Raw genomic sequence first — 19,400 nt, forward strand, 5'->3', positions numbered from 1 at the left:
ACAAATTACGATGCTTGAAATGCATAAAAATAGCGTGATGCAACGAACAACATTGATTTATATTAAACGGAAGCAACAGGAGGATGGGCAGCGAGATCCTTGCGCGAGACTTAATTCCATACGTCTGACGTCGAATCAATGCTGAATTTAACGTTGCAATGTAGAATCAACGTTAATGCAACGTTGTTTCTACGTCAGATACCTGGTGCATGGTGCGGAGTACGGTGATTTGAGAGCAGTCATTAGAGCTGCCACACTACGGAGCTTATAGGGCGATAATTGCGAGTCTGCTAGGGCATCCAAGGCCTGGGTGACAGCCTCAGCACCTAACAAAGAGCCATAATTGAAAAGACCTCAAGCAACACGCCACTTCAAATGGACAAGAAACGCCTTCTCCATCTTCAGTATCACAATGAGATGTCTGCCACGCTATAGAAAGATCTGAGAAATCTCTAGTGCAACGAAAAAAGACTTGACACTGAAAAGCTTAATGCGAGAGGTCACATTAAAAGCCAGAATGAGGATCCAGCCTGCCGAGGCAGCAGTTCGGCAAGCAGCGATCAAGAGATCGCAAAACGGGCAACGGTTGAACGCTATGCACTAAAATGACACATAATTTGAAACAAAATAAAATCTGCTATTGAACATACTGGGTACCTTAAGTTCTTATCAATTAATGAATTATTTAATCAATTGTTGAACGGATGCAAGCAGACGAGTTTTGCATGAAAGAGAAATAAATTACGTGCAGAAGTCCAATAAATCAATGCCGCAGCTCATGAGTGCAGGAACAAGTTTCAGTTAATGACAACTAAATTATGTTCAGTAACCGGAGACGTCGAATTAATAATTCAAGTTATCATCATGATGCGAGAAAACAAACAATCCAAGGGAACGCACTCAAGAGGCTTCGAAAACTGGACTCATATTTCCGCTCGTGAAGGCAGCTCGTGCGACGAAGGCGGGACGAGCAAGTGGATGAGGTAGGAAGCTAGTGTAAGTGGATTAAGTGTAACGTTAGTCGGCATATTAAGATGAGGCAGCCCGAAGCGATCATGTCAAGTTCATCAGAAACATGAGTTGAGTACACGAGAAGCGGCCGGCTAGTCATTGGTACAATTTACATTGCGAACGAAATCTAAAAAATAAAATAAAATGCACGGTAAAATTTTACAAAAACGTACAAAAAGTTTCAGGATAATGAATTTTTTTTTAATTTTAATTGTCAACCCGATTATGGATTCAAAAAACAAAACGCTTTACAATGCGGTTAAACTCGACCGAAGTTAGTTTCAAGTTAGTTTGTTTAGTGGCCAAATGTTTACTAGCGCTTCAGCCATTTAGCTATCTCGCACCGAAAGTCAAGATGAACATCACCATAGAGGTGGAAGGTCTCAATTATTCATCACCCACAAGGGGCGGAAGGTCTCAGATGTCCAGCCCGCTGAAGCTGGCTCGAAGGAAGCAGCGTTAGCATCTCAAAGAGACGAAGTGACAAGGAAAATGTAAGGAATCCTACCTACATAATAACTCAACTCCACAACTGAGACCTGCAGTCAGACACCGCGAGCTCAGTGGTGGGGCGCTCAGGAACAATCCCCCTAGGAACGCGAAATCCCATAGGACTTCTGACGAGCACAGACACGCGTCAGAAGTCCCCCCTGAGGGAAAGTTAGTTTCAAGCATAACACTCGTTTTTCATAGCGAAGGAATGTATTTGTACATACCTTTGCTACTACATTTCAATATGTATTACAATATTGATTTGTAAATTAATATTGACACGCTACTGAAGCTTACTTCTGACGCTACACAATACAGTACCTTTGAAGTAGATTTAAGAACTTCAATGCGATTTTTTAGTAGTTTGCCATAAATATAAGCTCGTTTCTATGACTGGCGATTTCATAGAAAACTTGATAAAAAATGTATTAACCCGTAACTATTCTATATGTGAAAATCAATTCATTGCGACTGATTCTATACGAATACAATCACAAAGAATGAAAGAAAAACACAACATTGATGAAAAATGACAATATAAATAAATCATAATGATAATGAATGATGAGTGATAGCACTAGATTAGCGTTTCAAAACTATACGCATTCTCATATGCATTTCTACAGCTCGACGTTTCATCTTCAGTAAACTCCGAAACTCATACAGATTTATGCTACCTGTGCCGTTTCTTTTCAATATATTTGTTGTACATAACACTGGTTAATTATTCCGAAGGAAACGTACTTGAGAATAACGCAGTAAATGAAAAATGAAACCGGAATCTTCGAGACGTTCTGTTCTCAAAAGAATGTTGAAAATAACACCGAGCACGAATAAAACTCAAATGGCGATACTTCGATACTCAGAGAGCGTAAGAAGTAGACAAGGAATATGGACACAGAAATAAATCTATATCAAAAATTGGGCGACGTCGCGAGCGCGTTGACGAAATTGTAATTTAGGATGAAATTGCCATGCAATTGGGGATAAAAAGCCCTGAATTGCGAGGTGAAGAAAAGGCGCGTCGACATTCGGTCGGACCCTTAGTTCGGTCATGTACACGGAATGTATTCATTTATTTAAAAAAATTCACGTAAAACTGTTTGCGTCTCCCTAGGCATCATAAACATTTTCAGTCAAAAAACATTCACAGCAACAGCAGTATTCTAAAGGACTAAATTATATAGTAGTTATCAACGTCGACAAACATCATAAAATGTAATATCTTCAAACATGAAAAACATGCTTTGAAATATTTACAGAAATTGAGCCGTTAACTTTTCCAGCAAACACGAATAAATCAGTGTTATTCGTGTTTGAGAAAAATCTACGGGTTGAAAAAAAAAATCTACGGGTTGAAAAAAAAATCTACGGGAGAAAAATCAGTTATTCACGTCAGAAATCTGCTTTTACAGCTTTTATCATCTCGCAGACATTTCTTTGGCACGTGATAGCCATGAGACTCATTCTGCTACAGCTCAGCATTACTGCACGCGTAGCACGTGATGGCCATGAGACTTTATCATGCAGAAGCTCAAAACTCACTACACTTTAATTCTTTATCATAACATTTAGTCACCTATTATAATTAAGTAATTAACTTACCTGTCTCGGCGTCTAGGGTGAAGTTAAGACTGGTCCAAGCGCCCTCTCTGTCTTCACCGCTGTAGCCGCTCGCGTCACCCTCAGGCTGCGCACAAACCACGCTTATATTAATGCTAGTAATTATTTAACGGCGGAATAAGTTCAGAAATTTAAACATCTCCTCATGTCTCAAATTTAGATTCCTGTTATTTCGCTCACTAGCTTAATGATATAAATAATTAACACGCGATAAAGTTCTTTAATTTAATATTCTCCGCATGTGTGAAATTTAAATTTAAATTTTGGTTTAAGGGTGACATTTTTCGCACTAACATTGATTAATGCCAGATCTAATTACTACAAGAAAATATACTAAAATTAAAAAAATATATATGTCAAAATGAGATAACAGCTACTATTTAGAGGTGATATTTTATTTTATATTGCAGTAATTTGGACGATAATTTGACCCGAATATATAAAAAAGAATGAAATATTTAAAAAACTTTTGAAAGACTAGCATGGGCTTGATAAATTATTGATATTTATTCAAGACGCTCCTCCTCATCCTTATGTTACTTTTGTAATAAACAAAAAATCGATAGGATAATAAGAGCTTTACCTCACTGTAACCTTATCATTGATTTGATCAAGCTTTGGACTAGACGCCGGAATTTCATCAAGCCCAGAATAAGCTTCACAATATTTTCATTTAAAATACTGAGTGAATATTTGTAATGCGTGCGGAGCAAATTATGATGGCTCGAGCATGATAAGCTGATAAGAGTAACTGTATCTCTCAGTGCCACTATGCAAGTTGGTCTGAGGCTATGAAAGAGGCGAGCTCAATCAACATCAATAAATATAATTCAAACAAAAAAACCTGAAATTGTTCGATAAAATTAATATCGAGGAAAGTTACAACCACACCAGCGCGCAAAATGCAGGCTAATAAGGTTAAATAAAATTTGATGAAGCTGACAGAAATCTAGTAACGTATCGTCTAGCAATGGAAGCTGGGCGTACAGCAGGAATATATCTGGCAAGGTCTAAAGTCTATGTAAATGATAGAGATATAAAATGTACCTCGTAAATTTGAAGATATTATCATCTGGAGTATCTCACTCGTTAAATTCGAGGATATTATTATTTTTTACATTTCACCTACTCAATTGACCATTTAAATCTAAGATTATGTGTGGTATCTCACTTAATCGACAGACCGAGTACACCCAAAGATATAATTATCTTTGATATTGCATCTATTCAATTGACCATGTGTATCTAATTTTATCTGGGGTATCTCTCACATAAATCAACTGACCGAGTACAACTAAAGATATCATTATCTTTGATATTGCATCTATTCAATTGACCATGAGAATTTAAGTTTAACCAGGGTATCTCACTTAATCAACAGACCGAGTACAACTAAAGATATTATTATCTTTGATATTGCATCTATTCAATTAACCACTTAAATCTAAATTTATCTGGGGTATCTCACTTAATCAACAGACCGAGTAAATTTATAAGTTATTATTATGTTAGATATTTCACCTGACCGCCCCCGCCCCCGCCACCGCCAGTAGCGGTGTAGTCTCCTGACGCGTCCAAGGCTCCTCTCGACAACAGCGTCTCGCCTTTCACGAGTAACCCCTTGAGCGGCAACTCCTGCACCTCCTCCTGCTGTACATGTCATCAGGGGGTGAATAATAAATAATAAACATACAAGACATCACATAACAAGACATCACATAACAAGGCATCACATAACAAGGCATCACATAACAAGACATCACATAACAAGACATCACACAACAAGACATCACATAACAAGACATCACATAACAAGACATCACATAACAAGACATCACATAACAATACATCACATAAGTAGACATAACATAACAAGACATCACATAACAATACATCACATAACAAGGCATCACATAACAAGGCATCACATAACAATACATCACATAACAAGACATCACATAACAAGACATCACATAACAATACATCACATAACAATACATCACATAAGTAGACATAACATAACAAGACATCACATAACAATACATCACATAACAAGACATCAAATAACAAGACATCACATAACAATACATCACAATAGTAGACATAACATAACAATACATCACATAACAATAGACATCACAGAAAAACCATTAGCAGGACAAGTAAAAGGCCTTCCACTATCACGAGATCTGGTTTACTACACAATGCAGAAAAGAAAACTTGAAGAAGGAAATCATCAACATTATCCAGTTTAAATTCTGTATGTAAGTGTAGGAAAAAAGTAGTAAAAGTGTAGGAAAAGTTTCTGTCAAAGTGTAGGAAAAAATAAACAACATCAGGCCGAGTCCGTATAGGCTACATACATCCCAGTTTTCACGAAAATGCTCAGTATTTCGATGGGCCCTATACCCAGATCTAATTATCTTTCTTAATAATCTTATTCTAATCTAATTCATCATGTTCAAGGGTTGTCTAAAATTCGATGTCCCTTCCTTCTCACTTTATAATTTATTTGGTCAGAAATACTCGTACGACTGTAAGCTGAGGCTAAAATCATTAATACATCGTAAGACATGGTAAACGGTGACCCGATGACGCCACTAATACAAATTAAAGAGTGGTTAGAGTAAGACCAATCATGTATGAAACGGAGAAGTTGTCTATAGGCGACAAACGAAATAGGCACAAACAAGTGTAATAAGCAGAATTAGAATTATGCTTCAAGTGCTCATTAAAACCGTTCAATATTGAACGAAAATCTTAGGTAACTCAAGAGAAAAAATAATTCAGTTGGAGGAAAACATAATAAACACAAAGAAAACGTCGGTAGCGAGGATACAGATATCGATAATCGTATCGTACTGTGATAAGAAATACCTTATCGCCCACATAATGCAGAAGGTGCATCTCAAGAAGACGAAGAACAGAGAGAGTGTAAGGCGGTTAGCAGTAGAAGGGAAGAAATTGTTTCTACGATGCCATGAGGAAAGAGTGTAAAAAACGGGAGGTAGAGCAGAGTGGCCGGAAGATATAGAATGAGGAAAGCAAAGGACAAGAAAGAGAAGAGAAAGGCGTTATGCGCATAGTTAGGTTAGTTTTGAATAGAAGAAGCTCGCAAAAAATGTCGATGAATGGTATGTTAGCCTCCAAAAGAAGAGACAACGAGAATAAATTTGCAAGAGATCTTGCCTACAAACAACTTAGTGCCACACCATGGACCCGAGACACAAATAGCCCTGAGTGTAATATTTAGGGTGCACTTCTGATGCATTCCTATATGCCTGTATCAAGAGGCTTTTCAGGTGATCAATAATTTGAAAAAAATGTATTTGAGCACCTCGTGTGTTATAGTCAACCAGGCTTTATAAAGCAACCACCTCAATACAATTAATACTACCAAAAGGCGAGCTCAATAAAGAAAATCGATAGATCATTTTGTCCAAATTGTGACGCACTTTCTCACCCACAGCACGATCATAAAGAGGACGTAGCACTGATACGCCCTTTTGCCGGGCCTAACTGGTATGAGGATGGCATACATATGGGCGAAAAATGCTTCACAATTAGGACATTATATCCTGCATTTCTCTGCATGTCATTCGTAGCACGCACCTGCAGGAGAGGAGGCTCGGGTTCCTCGTAGATGTCCCACGGCACACCCAGGTCCTGATCCTGCATCCATAGCGCCTGCAACACGGCCCGCTCCTGCAACACACGGTCATGTTACTTAGTGGCATGGCACGCTCCTGCAACACACGGTCATGTTACTTAGTGGCATGGCACGCTCCTGCAACACACGGTCATGTTACTTAGTGGCATGGCACGCTCCTGCCACACACGGTCATGTTACTTTGTGGCACGGCACGCTCCTGCCACACACGGTCATGTTACTTACAACGTTACTTTGTGGCATGGCACGCTCCTGCAACACACGTTCAACGTTACTTTGTGGCATGGCACGCTCCTGCAACACACGTTCAACGTTACTTAGTATAGTAGCATGGCACGCTCCTGCAACACGCGATCAACAACACTTTGAAGCACGGTACGTTCCAGCAACACACGTTCAATACCACTTTGTGCCCCAAGCGTTAAACTCGAGGTGGCCAAGATCGAGAAGCAGCATCAAGAAAAGAGCAGCGAGGGGGTGTTCGGAACGCGCAACTAGTTCTGAAAATTTCGGTCGATTCGGCGGAGTGACCGTGTGGTTGAAAATTGCCGACAGACCAACATGGCCTAATCAACGCTGAATTCACTATTCTATTCTATTCTTTTGTCTAACGGGTTGCCGTCTTGAAGACTTATAAAGAGGGAACTTCATCGACAGTTGAAATGCGTATGCAGTTTCTATGAATGCCTGTAATGTGCTTGATGAGCACATTACGGCCCATATAATGACATCCTATTGACAATTCTCCTGCAAAACTTAACTCACTTCAAAATGCAACAATTATATAATATTGCAATATAAGTAATTAATAGTTTAAAAACTTAAAATTCTTGCCAATACAGAATTTTCCTCAATAGACTCCAGTTTGGAGCATGTTTTCCCGAGATTTCCTCGAAGGTTCCTTCCTGCAGTGGACAGAAATCCGCGTCACGATTAATGCAAGAGACATCAGTTCAATTTGCCAAAATTGAGCTGATTAGCTAAATTTCCTAAAATTTTTGATTGCCAAAATATCGCAATCCACGCTTTGGCACCACTGATTTCTAAACGAGTTTGCTTAATGATGTGATAATTGTCTTAATTTATTAACTGATAAGATAATTTGTCGACAATTATGCGCAGTTTAGAAATGCTCACTGTATTTCAAACACTAGACAGTAGACAACAGAGAAAATTTTCTGAATGCATTTTTACGCAATCAAATACGGTACGTAACCTTCTGAAAAAATCACGATATCAAAACAGGAAAAAAACATGATAAGTAGGTAAATCATTACAGGCTTCAAACAAAACCCTGCTGATAGGAAGTCGCACAGGAGGATCTCAATTCGGGTAAAAGCTCACGTTTTATTCAATTTATGAATATACATGATATATTCAGATATCATAAGTACTATTTTGTTACAGTAAATGCTTGCTAACTCGCACTGACACAAGCACAGAAAAAGCGTAAACCCCGCACGAAACACACAATTTTGGTTATGAACAAAGTTTAAGTTTAAAAAATAAGTACGCATGCAATTCTCTACAAAAATGTAATATCGACACACAAATTGGTTAGGTATAATTAATACATGCATGAATTAGGTTAGTTCGTTGAGGAAGAATATTTGTGTCACACTCCTGATGAAGAACCAGGACAGGGGCGCCGGCGCACTAACCTCGATGGTGAACTCGTCGATGTAGGGCAGAGCGGCCTGCAATGCAGGCAAAAGCAGTCCTTCGTTCACGCGCAGGCCAGTCGTGGACAGGCCCAGGAGCGGGAAATTTCGAATGAAACGAGAAGATGCAGGATGGGATGCAGCAGCAGTGTTATCCAAGGAAGAAGAAGAAAAGTCCTCAGAGGAGTGGGCATGAGGCAAGGGCGATAACGGTGGAGTGGAATGATCCGGTAACGTTGGAGTAGCTGGTTGCGCAGAAGAAGGTGGAGGAGATGCTGGCGCAGAAGAAGGAGGTGTGGGGTTCGTGAGAGGACGCAATACGTCTCGTGAGCCGTTCGCTGATGTGCTGTTAGGAATGACAGTAGTCTGTCCTACCAGCATGTATGCTTGGATGTTGAAAGATTCTGCTCGGCGCTGCACGCATCTTTGATTCTCTTCTCCAACATTAATGTCTTCAGTAGGTATTGCGTCGCCTTTGCTCGGTGAAGGCACTAGCTCACTATTGGGACCCTGTCGCTGAGAGGTTGTTTCAAGAATGGGTACACGACGGCCACTCACCAAACCGTTGAGTCGGGCGTTGGCGTTACCATCAGCCAGAGCCATGAGTCTTTCCATCACAGCCTCCCTCTCTTTCAGGGACACACTGGGCAAAATCTCAGGCACGTTCCAGTCGTAAGATGGACCATCGAGATGCCTGGAAATGCGGGAATGATGACGCCAAGGACTTTGTCCCATCGTGTCACCAAGATCAAACTGCTGGTGATGCAAGTGTTCAAAAGATGTTTCTCCATAATCCGGGTGATGAATGTTGGCAGAGTTAAGAAGGTTCTGTAGTTCGTCGTGATGAAGTCGAGCAAGAAGCTCGTGAGATAAGTGATGCAAGACTTGGTCTCTGGTGATGCCGAAGTAGTCCATGATGTCAGCGTGCTGCTCAAACATAGGATTATGCTCCAACGAAGACAAGGGCGGTGCAGATTGAATCAAATCGGGCACCATCCTTAGCACAGACAACGCCAGGGCAATTTGTAGGAGCCGATCTTCTCGGAATATCTTCTTGTGTATGAGCACCATCGCGCCTATATTTGAACACCGTCTCCTTTCCGTCAAGTTCAGTATTTCTGAATCTCACACTAACAAAATATGGTTTCGTGTTTCAAGATATGTACTAGACAGAAATCCCACAGCAAATGCACATTGTTTGATCAACAGTCTGTAAACCTTTAATACGGATATTTCTTTACTGATATAACAGTGATATAAGCACACTTCATTAATAATCAGTCACAATAAATCAGATTCTAAAAATTCTTTGATGCAATCAACTCGTCTGAAAATGAATGAACGAATTCTCGACAAATTAGGCACAGTTGTTATCAAGATATGGTCAGCAATTTGATGACAAATATAGATCATTTATTACAGCTACAAAGTACGGGTAAATGTTTGAAACGAATTTATATTTCAACTAATTATTTCAATATTTATTTATTGAAATTTACACTTCAATATTTCTATTTAAAGTTCTCATTTAACGCCTCGGATTTTACACATGAATTTAAAATTACATTTTAGAAATGAGCTACGGCTTCACAGTAACCAAATGTAGACAATTTTATCAAGTCCAGTTGTAATGAAGAAAAAAATTAAACCGACGTAGCAATTAATTTTCCTAATCTCGTAATACAATAAAGAATAACCCAATCTAAACTGACTTTAAATGCAATTCACAAATTATCATGATTGGACCGCATGATTTGGTCTAAACAATGCAAAGGAGTGCATTATATAATACCTACATAGAATAGCAAACTAAAAATATAAATAGAATTGTTAACTAAAAATTCGTTGAAAATTTTTATAAAGCCTCATTTTAGAGTGCAAATCAATTTCAGCTGGTAAAATAATTTCCCATTTTAGCAAATTCATTGCGATGTAATTTGAATGAAAGCTAGATAAAGATGTGTGCACGCTCTTTATTTGGCAAGGCAGGAAGAGCAATACAAAAACATTCGCTCACCCAATTTTCTGCACCTACGGAAAAACGCCACTTTTGCACGTCTTCCAAGTAATTTCCTTTTTTCTGAACACAGTAAATTCACTCAATTGATTCTCAGGGACCTATACGGCCACAAGCAACTACTGCGCATATTTCGAGTTATTTCCCGATCTGGACAACGTACACATCTCGATACTTTATCTGACCTCGACCACCGTATCTCCGGTTATTGAGATAGCAATCATTCACGTACTCTTTTTCCCTCTGTCAGCTAAGTTTATTTTTAGCGGCACTTTACCTGGATAAACAATACGTAAACAGGATAAACAATGCAATCAGATAAGTAATAGATTCTTGGAGGCTTTTTTACGGGAAAGACAATACCTGAGCATGATTTTCAACCAAAACCTATTACTTAGCTTTAATTAATAGTAGTAATACGACTACGGTGAAAGATTATGATAGGAGCTTTATTGCCCTAGAAAGAAAGCATCATATCAAATAAGGAGTGCCTCATATCGAGAGATAAGCTACACACGTTAATGGCTCTCGAGCTGAAATTAATGCTCGAACGTACCTATAACTTGCGTCACTTAAAAACCTAAGAATCAAGAGTTATCGAGAAATTTACCGGAGTTTCCTGTCTATAATATTCTCAGTAAGTGCGCAGAGCTTCAAAACTTTATAAGTTTATATAAAGTTTATGTTTTATATAGTCTATAAAACAACAAGATAGCAACGAAGTTTCTCAAAGTTAGTGAAAAAGTCACAAGTAGCATCACAAGACATTTATTTTTTTTTTTTTTTTTTGATATCCAATAAGAAATCAGCATCCGACTGAATTGGAGTTTCGACACAATTTTCTAAGCTACCAAGAGTGCGGTCAAGATCAAGGTAATGGGACCAAGACCACAGAGAACAAAGACATTTCCTAACTAACAAAAAAAACAAGTCGCGTACCCTACACGCACCAACGTAGCAGCAACACATGCCAACACGCACTTGTATACAAGCAACGAAATGCAGCGTGATGAGAGTTGGCGCAAAGTCTGAGCACGCACATGCAGCGGGAAACCCGGCAACGACATTAATAAACAAATACTACGATAGCAGCTGCACTCTTGAACCGTGTTAAGAGTTCGGCGTAATCATTCGTGATTTCAGGAACTAGCCTTCATATCGGCATATGGGAAATTTTCAGTACTAGTTAAGCACTGCGTGATCCATTATTCAATTTAAACTTGACCATGCATTAAAAGGTGAGCAAAAACCAAACAATTTTTGAAAACTACAAATCCACATTTAGATAGAAAGCCCGCGTTCTAGATCAACTCACTCATATAGGGATGTAGGTATAGAGTTCCAAGTTTCATAATAATTAGAAAATACCCAAGTGTAATTTCGAACGACAGTTGTCTGACCTGCACACTCGGCCTTCGCAACAAAATGACTTCGGAAAATACGATAGGAACGTACTGCTTATCTTACAGCTTGGTTATCTTGCACCTTCTTACAGTCTCTTGACGGCACGAAGATCCGTTATAGAAAGTTAAGGAGTTAACTAATAACCTAAATTATGCAAGAAGTTTACCAATAAGGGAGACATTTTCCTTCATAACAATTTCTTAGACTGACGACCGTATTTCTAATCAAATAATACAAAAAGCAGCAGAAAATACAATGAATTAGAACAATTAGCAATTCGCTCATTCCTTCGTTCATTGTATAATTCGCTGAACAGTTTAGTTTCTTCATGCTTTTATTTCGGTACAAAATATGTATGGATGATTAACTAATTATCTGTTCCCAGGGATCGAATTAATTCAATATTACTTTAAAATCCTTATAATTTAGTAAAAGTATGCAAAAAAGTTTACGGGCTAGATCAAGATAACGTAGGAAGTCAGCGAGCAGCAGCAAGACAACTGCGACTCAGACATCGCAGTTCATTGACCGAACTGGCCAGCGCAAACATGTGCTGGAAGATAGAGCATGTTAAGCAAATATCAACTAAACTTAGAACATATATTAAATAAAATTTCCGATCATATCTCGCACCCAATAACTTTTCGAACGTGTGTTCAGTACGGAATGGTAATGAAAATCTAAGTAACGTTTTTTTTCTTAAATATGGGATGTAAAATATAATAACCATGCAGTCGTTTCCCTACATATGCACTCCTACACTAACTCACTACTTCTTAAAACCCCACACTTGCTTAAGATTCATTCTTCGCTAGCCAAACCACCGGGTGTTTTCCGACTAACCAGTGTCAGTGACGAAGTAAGGTGCAAACTGAACCAAAAAATAATTCCGCAGTATTTAAGACACTTCCGAGCATCTTTAAAGAATTGAGAGTTTCTGAAACACTATCATAAAATGAAACTTCACTCAGCACAAGTGGCTACGACGCAACAGGTGTTGGTGCGTCAAACGAAAATCAAGCAGCAACTGAAGCAGACGCCGCCGCCTCTCGCTGCCAGTGGTACGCATGCAGCCTCGCTTGGCCTCACAGATGGGTCGTTAAATCACCTGGCACGCAGCTTTTACAATTAATTAATATAAAAAATTCGGAATTATAAGAACTTGGGAGTATTTAAAACCCCTAATGAAATAATGACACAAACATCTATTTCGACGACAACATAGGTAATAGAAAGTATCAACACGTATCACAGGTGGCGCAGAACACAAACATTTGCATGAACGCGCTTTGTTCAGAGGAACCGCTTTCACACTAAATTTTATATATTAACTCTAGGTATAACAACATTCGAAAGTGAGAGTTACCCGGCTAGATAAAACTAATTCAAACATTTGAACATCTTACGCAATCAAAAGCATTATAGTAAGGTCTGAATGTTGAGCTCACGGCTGCGTATGAAACAACAGGTGGTCGGGTGACCGCGTACGCCAGGTGTCACATGTACGCTCACGCGGGCAAGACCGAAAGCCAGACTTGGCTGCATAGTCAAATCCACTCGTATCATACGCTCGCGCTCTACAATATGAATGATAACGATTAATGATAACGAGAATTTATAAATTGTAATTTAGTCATGATCTTGATCATTTCGCTTAATTTTGATGGAAGCTTCTATAGTCAGCCAAAGTTGCCTAAATTAAACACGATATCTTACCCACAAAAACACAGTTAAGAATTAAGATACAATGTAGAATAAAGAGAATAAATAAGAGAAGTCCCTTAGAGAATAAAACACACAAAACCATCAGTATGCATGTATTGTTACTGCCGTACGGGAATCAATTCGTCAATAAAATGCCCAAAAAATTGGTTATATGGAACTTGAATTAGAATTTATATTTTACAACAGTTTGAAATTTAAGTATAGAGATTAATACATAGAACTTCCTTTAAGGTAAGTCAATATCTAGGACTGTTCTGGGCAGTAGGCACCAAGTTGACAAGCTACACTAATACAAGAAAGTAATGAAAAATGAATAAACAAAATTTCATCGAGTAATTTCAGATTTTCAGATGCATACAATTGCTGGAAACACTTTTCAGAAGGTAATCAATCAAGCCATAAATTCTTCTGCCAAATCACAAGTTAATTGACAATGCCATGCACAGGCATTATGCTTAATCTCTAATTTTACTCTAGAAGTGGCAAAAAGAACATTTTTTGTCACTTAAGAGCATAGCACTAAAGCAGAGACTTTTTTTACACTCGTTATTAAGTTCACTTCTGAGTCTTATAAGTAGACCAGCAAAGCATCATGAATACCAGCATTATCATACATAAGCTATTAGTTTAACCCTTTGCGGCAGGCAAGTTACCACACATGATGACTTAAAGTCTCCTTCCAAAAAAGACCCACATCTTCCCAAAGCTAGTAGCTAGTGTTTGCTCCTATGTTATCATGCATCTGCCAATCTCCAACCATCTATCCAAACATAGCTTCACCTCCTGCCAAATCCATGAATTGTATTTTTTTATGTATTTTTTTAATGATGTATTGTCTCCTTTCAAAAAGACCCATCTTCCCAAAGCTAGTAGCTTGTGTTTGTTCCTATGTTATCATGCATCGGCAAATCTCCAACCATCTATTTATCTATCCAAACATAGCTTCACCTCCTGCCAAACCCATGAATTAAAATAAAAGCATTTAAATTAAAGTTTTGAATCGGACAATAAAATTTACGCTCTATCAGCGTTTTTCAAAAAGTCAGGAGATACAATTTCAATTTAATTAATATAAAGTAGCTTGAGAAAATTAAATAAAATAGCAGCTTGATAGTTTCCCTTTGCATTTGAATTAATAAATTTAAATTTTCAATTTTTTTTTACCATAGTGACTGCTTTTTATAAAATTTTTATTTTTGATTTACTCCAACATCATGCAAATTTTTTAAAAATTCATACTAGTAAATTTATTTTATAATTTTCTATACTTTCTCATAGTGGCTGCAGATGTTCAGATTTCTGCATATCTCTATGCTTGTCCACAGAAGGGTTAAATCTTGAGTAGATGAGGAAATTTAAAGTTAACTGATTCCAAAAAATCTCTGGTTTGGTACTATGCTTGAGAAGCATTAAACCAAATAACAAATTTTTCAGGTTTTCTTGAAGAAATGAGGATTGCAATATTCCTACTTATTATGAAAATCTTGTTGCCTCAAAGTAACAAATTTTCATTAGATTTGGAATCTTGTGGCATTATACTAGACTAACAATTAGATAAGAGGTAATTTATCTGGTAATCTATCTTGCTGGTCCAAAAATGGCAGGAAAACTCTAGTTGCTGGTATAAAGGCAAATACATTCCTTGCTTGGAAGAAACAATGTAAGTGCTGCATTGGCATAATCTGCTAAAGGTAGTGGAGTAGCAGAGACTTTTTTAGACTCTTATTTGTGAGTCCAGAGTCCTATGACCTGAGTCTAGTCCTAAATGGAAATTTAGTCAGAAGCCACCTGTAAATTCAACAAAAACGTCTGTGAATCCAGGCACATAATCTATCTACTTGGTGAGCCAAGACTGATTTTTCCAAACCTTGGTTTTATGGATTTACAAATCATGATTCAATTTCTGCAAGCCATGAATTCCATATCTCAGCCATGAAGAGCCATTTTACAAGTCTTCTGAAATGATATGATATTAGAGCTGCAGGCATGGAATATATCTACTTGGTGAGCTGCAACTGGATTTTCTAAGCCTTGGTTTCATGGATTTGCCAACCATGATTCCATTTCTGCAAGCTGTCCGGTGATCTATCACCATCTAGGTTATAATACGTCACCATCTAATAGCTTGTTCTGTACCCACATGGTAGAGTCACGCTTAGTGACGTCATCCCCGTTAAGGACTATATATAGCCAGAGCAGTGCATCGCTCGTCAGTTGTAGCGGTACTGCCTAGCCGTCATCTTGCCAGCCGCTCCTCCGGCACATACTTGTGCTGTACCTGTCAATCCCCGTCCTTCTGTACTCACCGAGCCAGTTTATTATTATAATAGTTCTAGCGTTAATCGTGTTTCACTGTTTCACTTGTCCTGCCTTAGTCACACTTGGAACAATAAGTACCCAGACCTTCAGTACAAATCCATCAGGTGGTCGCAGAAATAGACACCTGACACAAGCCGTGAATTCTATATCTCAGCCATGAAGAGCCATTTTACGAGCCTACTGAAATTATATGATACTAGAGCCGCCTGATATTTTCTGATATCAGAAAAAAAGAACTTTTCCCAACCTGTGAGAATCTGGCAATTTCATCCATTTTAGTGGCTTAATCTAATTTTTTCAATAAAAAATAAAAATTGGGCTGTTTTTAACCTGCAATTTTCAAAATTTTAAAAAATTGAAAGACCGCAAGCACACACAGTAAAGTTTCCAGTACTTTGGATGAATCATGATACAGTGAAGCTTGTCCGGAAAACCGTTGCAATGAGTATCAGTTGCAGCGTGTGGAGAGTAAGGGTCCTCTAAGGGATATAAGTACTATCATAGTTGCTTGCAGCATTTTCTTGCTAAAAATTACCAGGCAACGCATCTTGAAAATGGCTGGTAACGTTTTGGGCTTAAAATCCATATCTTGGCAACGCTGCTTGCAAACTCTGCACCCTAGCAGAATGGGATCATAGCATTATCATATAGGTACTATATACATAGAACTATAGATATGTAATGTAATTTTAAACAAACCAGATCGGATTAGGGTAAACACACCATATTCAGACACCTTAAGGACGTAGCAAGAAATAAATGGCTATAAATAGATCACCATATGCGCAACTCAAGTTCTGATTGGTTTATGTCACTCTCAAAACACCACACTATGCACCAGGAATGATGAAACGTCACAAACTGATGCCATATTTATTTAAAAGCCTTTAGAATTCAAATCTACAAAATTGCTGAATGCCAACACTGTGTGTGACTAAATGCGGCATATTGTGAGACTAATTCTGACAGTGCTTCAAATCGTAAATCATTATTCCGACACCCTGTGTCGGAATTAGTTTTTATATATGTGTCTAAAACCATCTCTTAAATCAATCATCTATAAATTTATTCACCATTTAAAATCAGCAAATACAAGTATACTTAAAGGATTCCTAATATATTGACAGACATATTTAAAAGTTTCAACCATAATATTTTTTCTATACGAACAGCTTATCACTATTTAGTAAGGCAAGGTCAACTATCAATTTTCATACATGTTTCGATGTTCTCAGTAGCTGACTTGGACTTTCGCTCTGCGGTTCTTAACATTTTCCTGCTATACCTAGTGTTTGAGGAAATCTTGCGCTCAATAGTATGACGTCACTATTTCAACCATCTACGCATGAGTGGAACTAAAACCAAGCTCAATATAAAGGAAAAAGTTGAGGGGTGTCAGAATTACCCACAGTGTCAGAATATGGTGCATTTACCCTATTGAAAATTCACTGGTTAGTGGTTATTGGTTAATAATAATCTCATTTGATACTCAGATACTGTACTGCCAAGGCCCAAGAGGCAGCCTATTTTTCATTGAAGCTTCTGACATTTGAGGCTATTAAGGGCAGGCATGGAATATATCTACCGGTACTTGGCAAGCCGCAACTGAATTTTTTAAGCCATGGTCATGGCTGGCAAACCCATAAAACTTTTATGGGTTTGCCAGCCCTGATTCCATTTCTTGAGCCGTGAATTATACTGCCAAGTGGCAACCTATTTTTCATTGAAGCTTTTGACTTTTGAGGCTATTAACTTATTAACTATATTTAAGGGAATAAAAAAATAGACACTATAATTTGCATGCCCTTAACTTAAGGGCAGGCAGTGGGCCTCAGCCTAAGCCTAACATCAGGAAACAGATCATATTTTTATAATAAAATTAGGCTTTCAAAACATGGTAAAACTTTAGATTAAGTGCATCCAAAATAAAGGGTGTTTTTTTCTTTAATTATATGTTTTTTGGGGTGTAGATTAAGAATCTGAAATCGGTTTTTGGCGGTCAGCATTGGAAAACCTATTTTTTCCAATTTTTTATATATTTTCTATAGATAACCTACCCTAACCTAACCTAGTGCAATTTTTGGGTTTTACATAGGTTTACAGTCATTCCCACTTTCCCAGATCAATATAGATCATTTCCAGTGAAAAAAAAATTTCTGATTTTTTCCAATGAAGATAAAATGCAAGTTAAATTGTGGACGTAAAACCCATGGATTTATAGCGTTTTTAACTTAGCCTCGGGGACCATTGTACTCTTGTGGTTGATTCATAAATATATCGGTTTTCCGATGCCGACCGCCAAAAACGGATTTCAGATTCTTAAGCTACACACCAAAAAACATATAATTAAAGAAAAAAAACACCCTTTTTTTAGATGCACTTAATCTAAAGTAATATCCAAAACATTAATCCAATATAAATTGGAAACATTTGCATTTCAAAAATTAAAATGTAGTTCCAATTTCAATCTGTAAAGGTTTTATGTTATTCACCACAAATAATTAACTCCTTCGTAAGGGCAATTTGTTCTACTACTTTTTATTTGTATTTTTCTACAGAATCATCATTCACCATGAACTTGGACTGAATATTGCATCTCAGTAGAAAATAATCAAATAGGTATATGTTAATGGTAAAAATTATATAATTGGGACTAGAAAATCCCAGTACCTAGTATATGGTTATAAATGACCAGAGGTGGGCAGTAGCGCGCTACATGTAGCGGCCGCTATATTTTCAGTAGTGGTAGCGGCTCTACATTGAAGGCAATGTAGCAGTAGCGGTAGCGCCCGCTACATATTTAAGTAGCGATACGAGATTTTGCCGCTACAGCGCTACCGCTACATTTATGGATAAAGCCTTTAGATTTTACTTAAGGGGACCGACTACCCTCCAACAAAACTTTTTTTGTTTACAGACGGATCGTTTTGAAACTTGGTACACGTATGTAAAACAGAAATCTAAGACCTTTTTGTTCATGTAAATTTAAAAAAAAATGAAAGAAAACGTGGAATTAATGTAAAACGGCAAATAAGGGGTACTCTAAAAAAGTTTATAATTTTTGCAAATCACATGCTACAATGTCGAGACACATATCATTCGATTTGAAACAACAATATCTAGCGCCTGTAGAGCCCTGATTTTATATTTTCCTCATCGTTTTTTTATTTGCGGTCTTCCCATTTTTTCACATATTTACCCCCACCCCCTCCCCCTACCATAAATAAGTCAAAACATGCACACATTAAAAAAAGGCTTCTAGAGTCGCTAGGTATTGTTTTTACAAATCGAATGGTATGTCTCTCATTGCCGTAGCTTGAAAACTGTTGGAGTTATAATTTTTTAAGATGGCGTTTTTTTGATTCTTAAATTGTTCAGGGGAGCCAAATAAAGTAAAATTCATTGAAAACAGAAGAATATGCCCAAAAAGTCTTGATATTGTAGCCCAAGCTTTCCCATTGCCAATTATTTGCATTCA

The 19,400-nt window shown here is 37.8% G+C and overlaps 1 protein-coding gene across 5 annotated transcripts in view; it reads right to left on the minus strand.

Moving 5' to 3' along the window:
- The window catches only part of LOC108666344, a 142,844-nt gene that overhangs the window by 118,681 nt on the left and 4,763 nt on the right, over nucleotides 1-19,400 (minus strand). For 3 of the 5 annotated variants that reach the window (XM_018153195.2, XM_018153194.2, XM_018153191.2), the window contains exons 1-4: nucleotides 8,458-9,786; nucleotides 6,739-6,831; nucleotides 4,648-4,776; nucleotides 3,109-3,193 (exon numbers count right to left, since the gene is read on the minus strand). In XM_018153195.2, the coding sequence (XP_018008684.1) occupies nucleotides 3,109-3,193; nucleotides 4,648-4,776; nucleotides 6,739-6,831; nucleotides 8,458-9,528 (1,378 nt within the window). In that variant the 5' untranslated portion in view covers nucleotides 9,529-9,786. Of the gene's footprint in view, nucleotides 1-3,108; nucleotides 3,194-4,647; nucleotides 4,777-6,738; nucleotides 6,832-8,457; nucleotides 9,787-19,400 lie in introns of those variants that run through there. The other 2 variants (XM_018153192.2, XM_018153196.2) reach the window with 2 other exon arrangements.

The sequence above is a fragment of the Hyalella azteca genome, unplaced genomic scaffold, assembly GCF_000764305.2.
Source record: "Hyalella azteca isolate HAZT.00-mixed unplaced genomic scaffold, Hazt_2.0.2 contig5432, whole genome shotgun sequence".
Lineage (NCBI taxonomy): Eukaryota > Metazoa > Arthropoda > Malacostraca > Amphipoda > Hyalellidae > Hyalella > Hyalella azteca.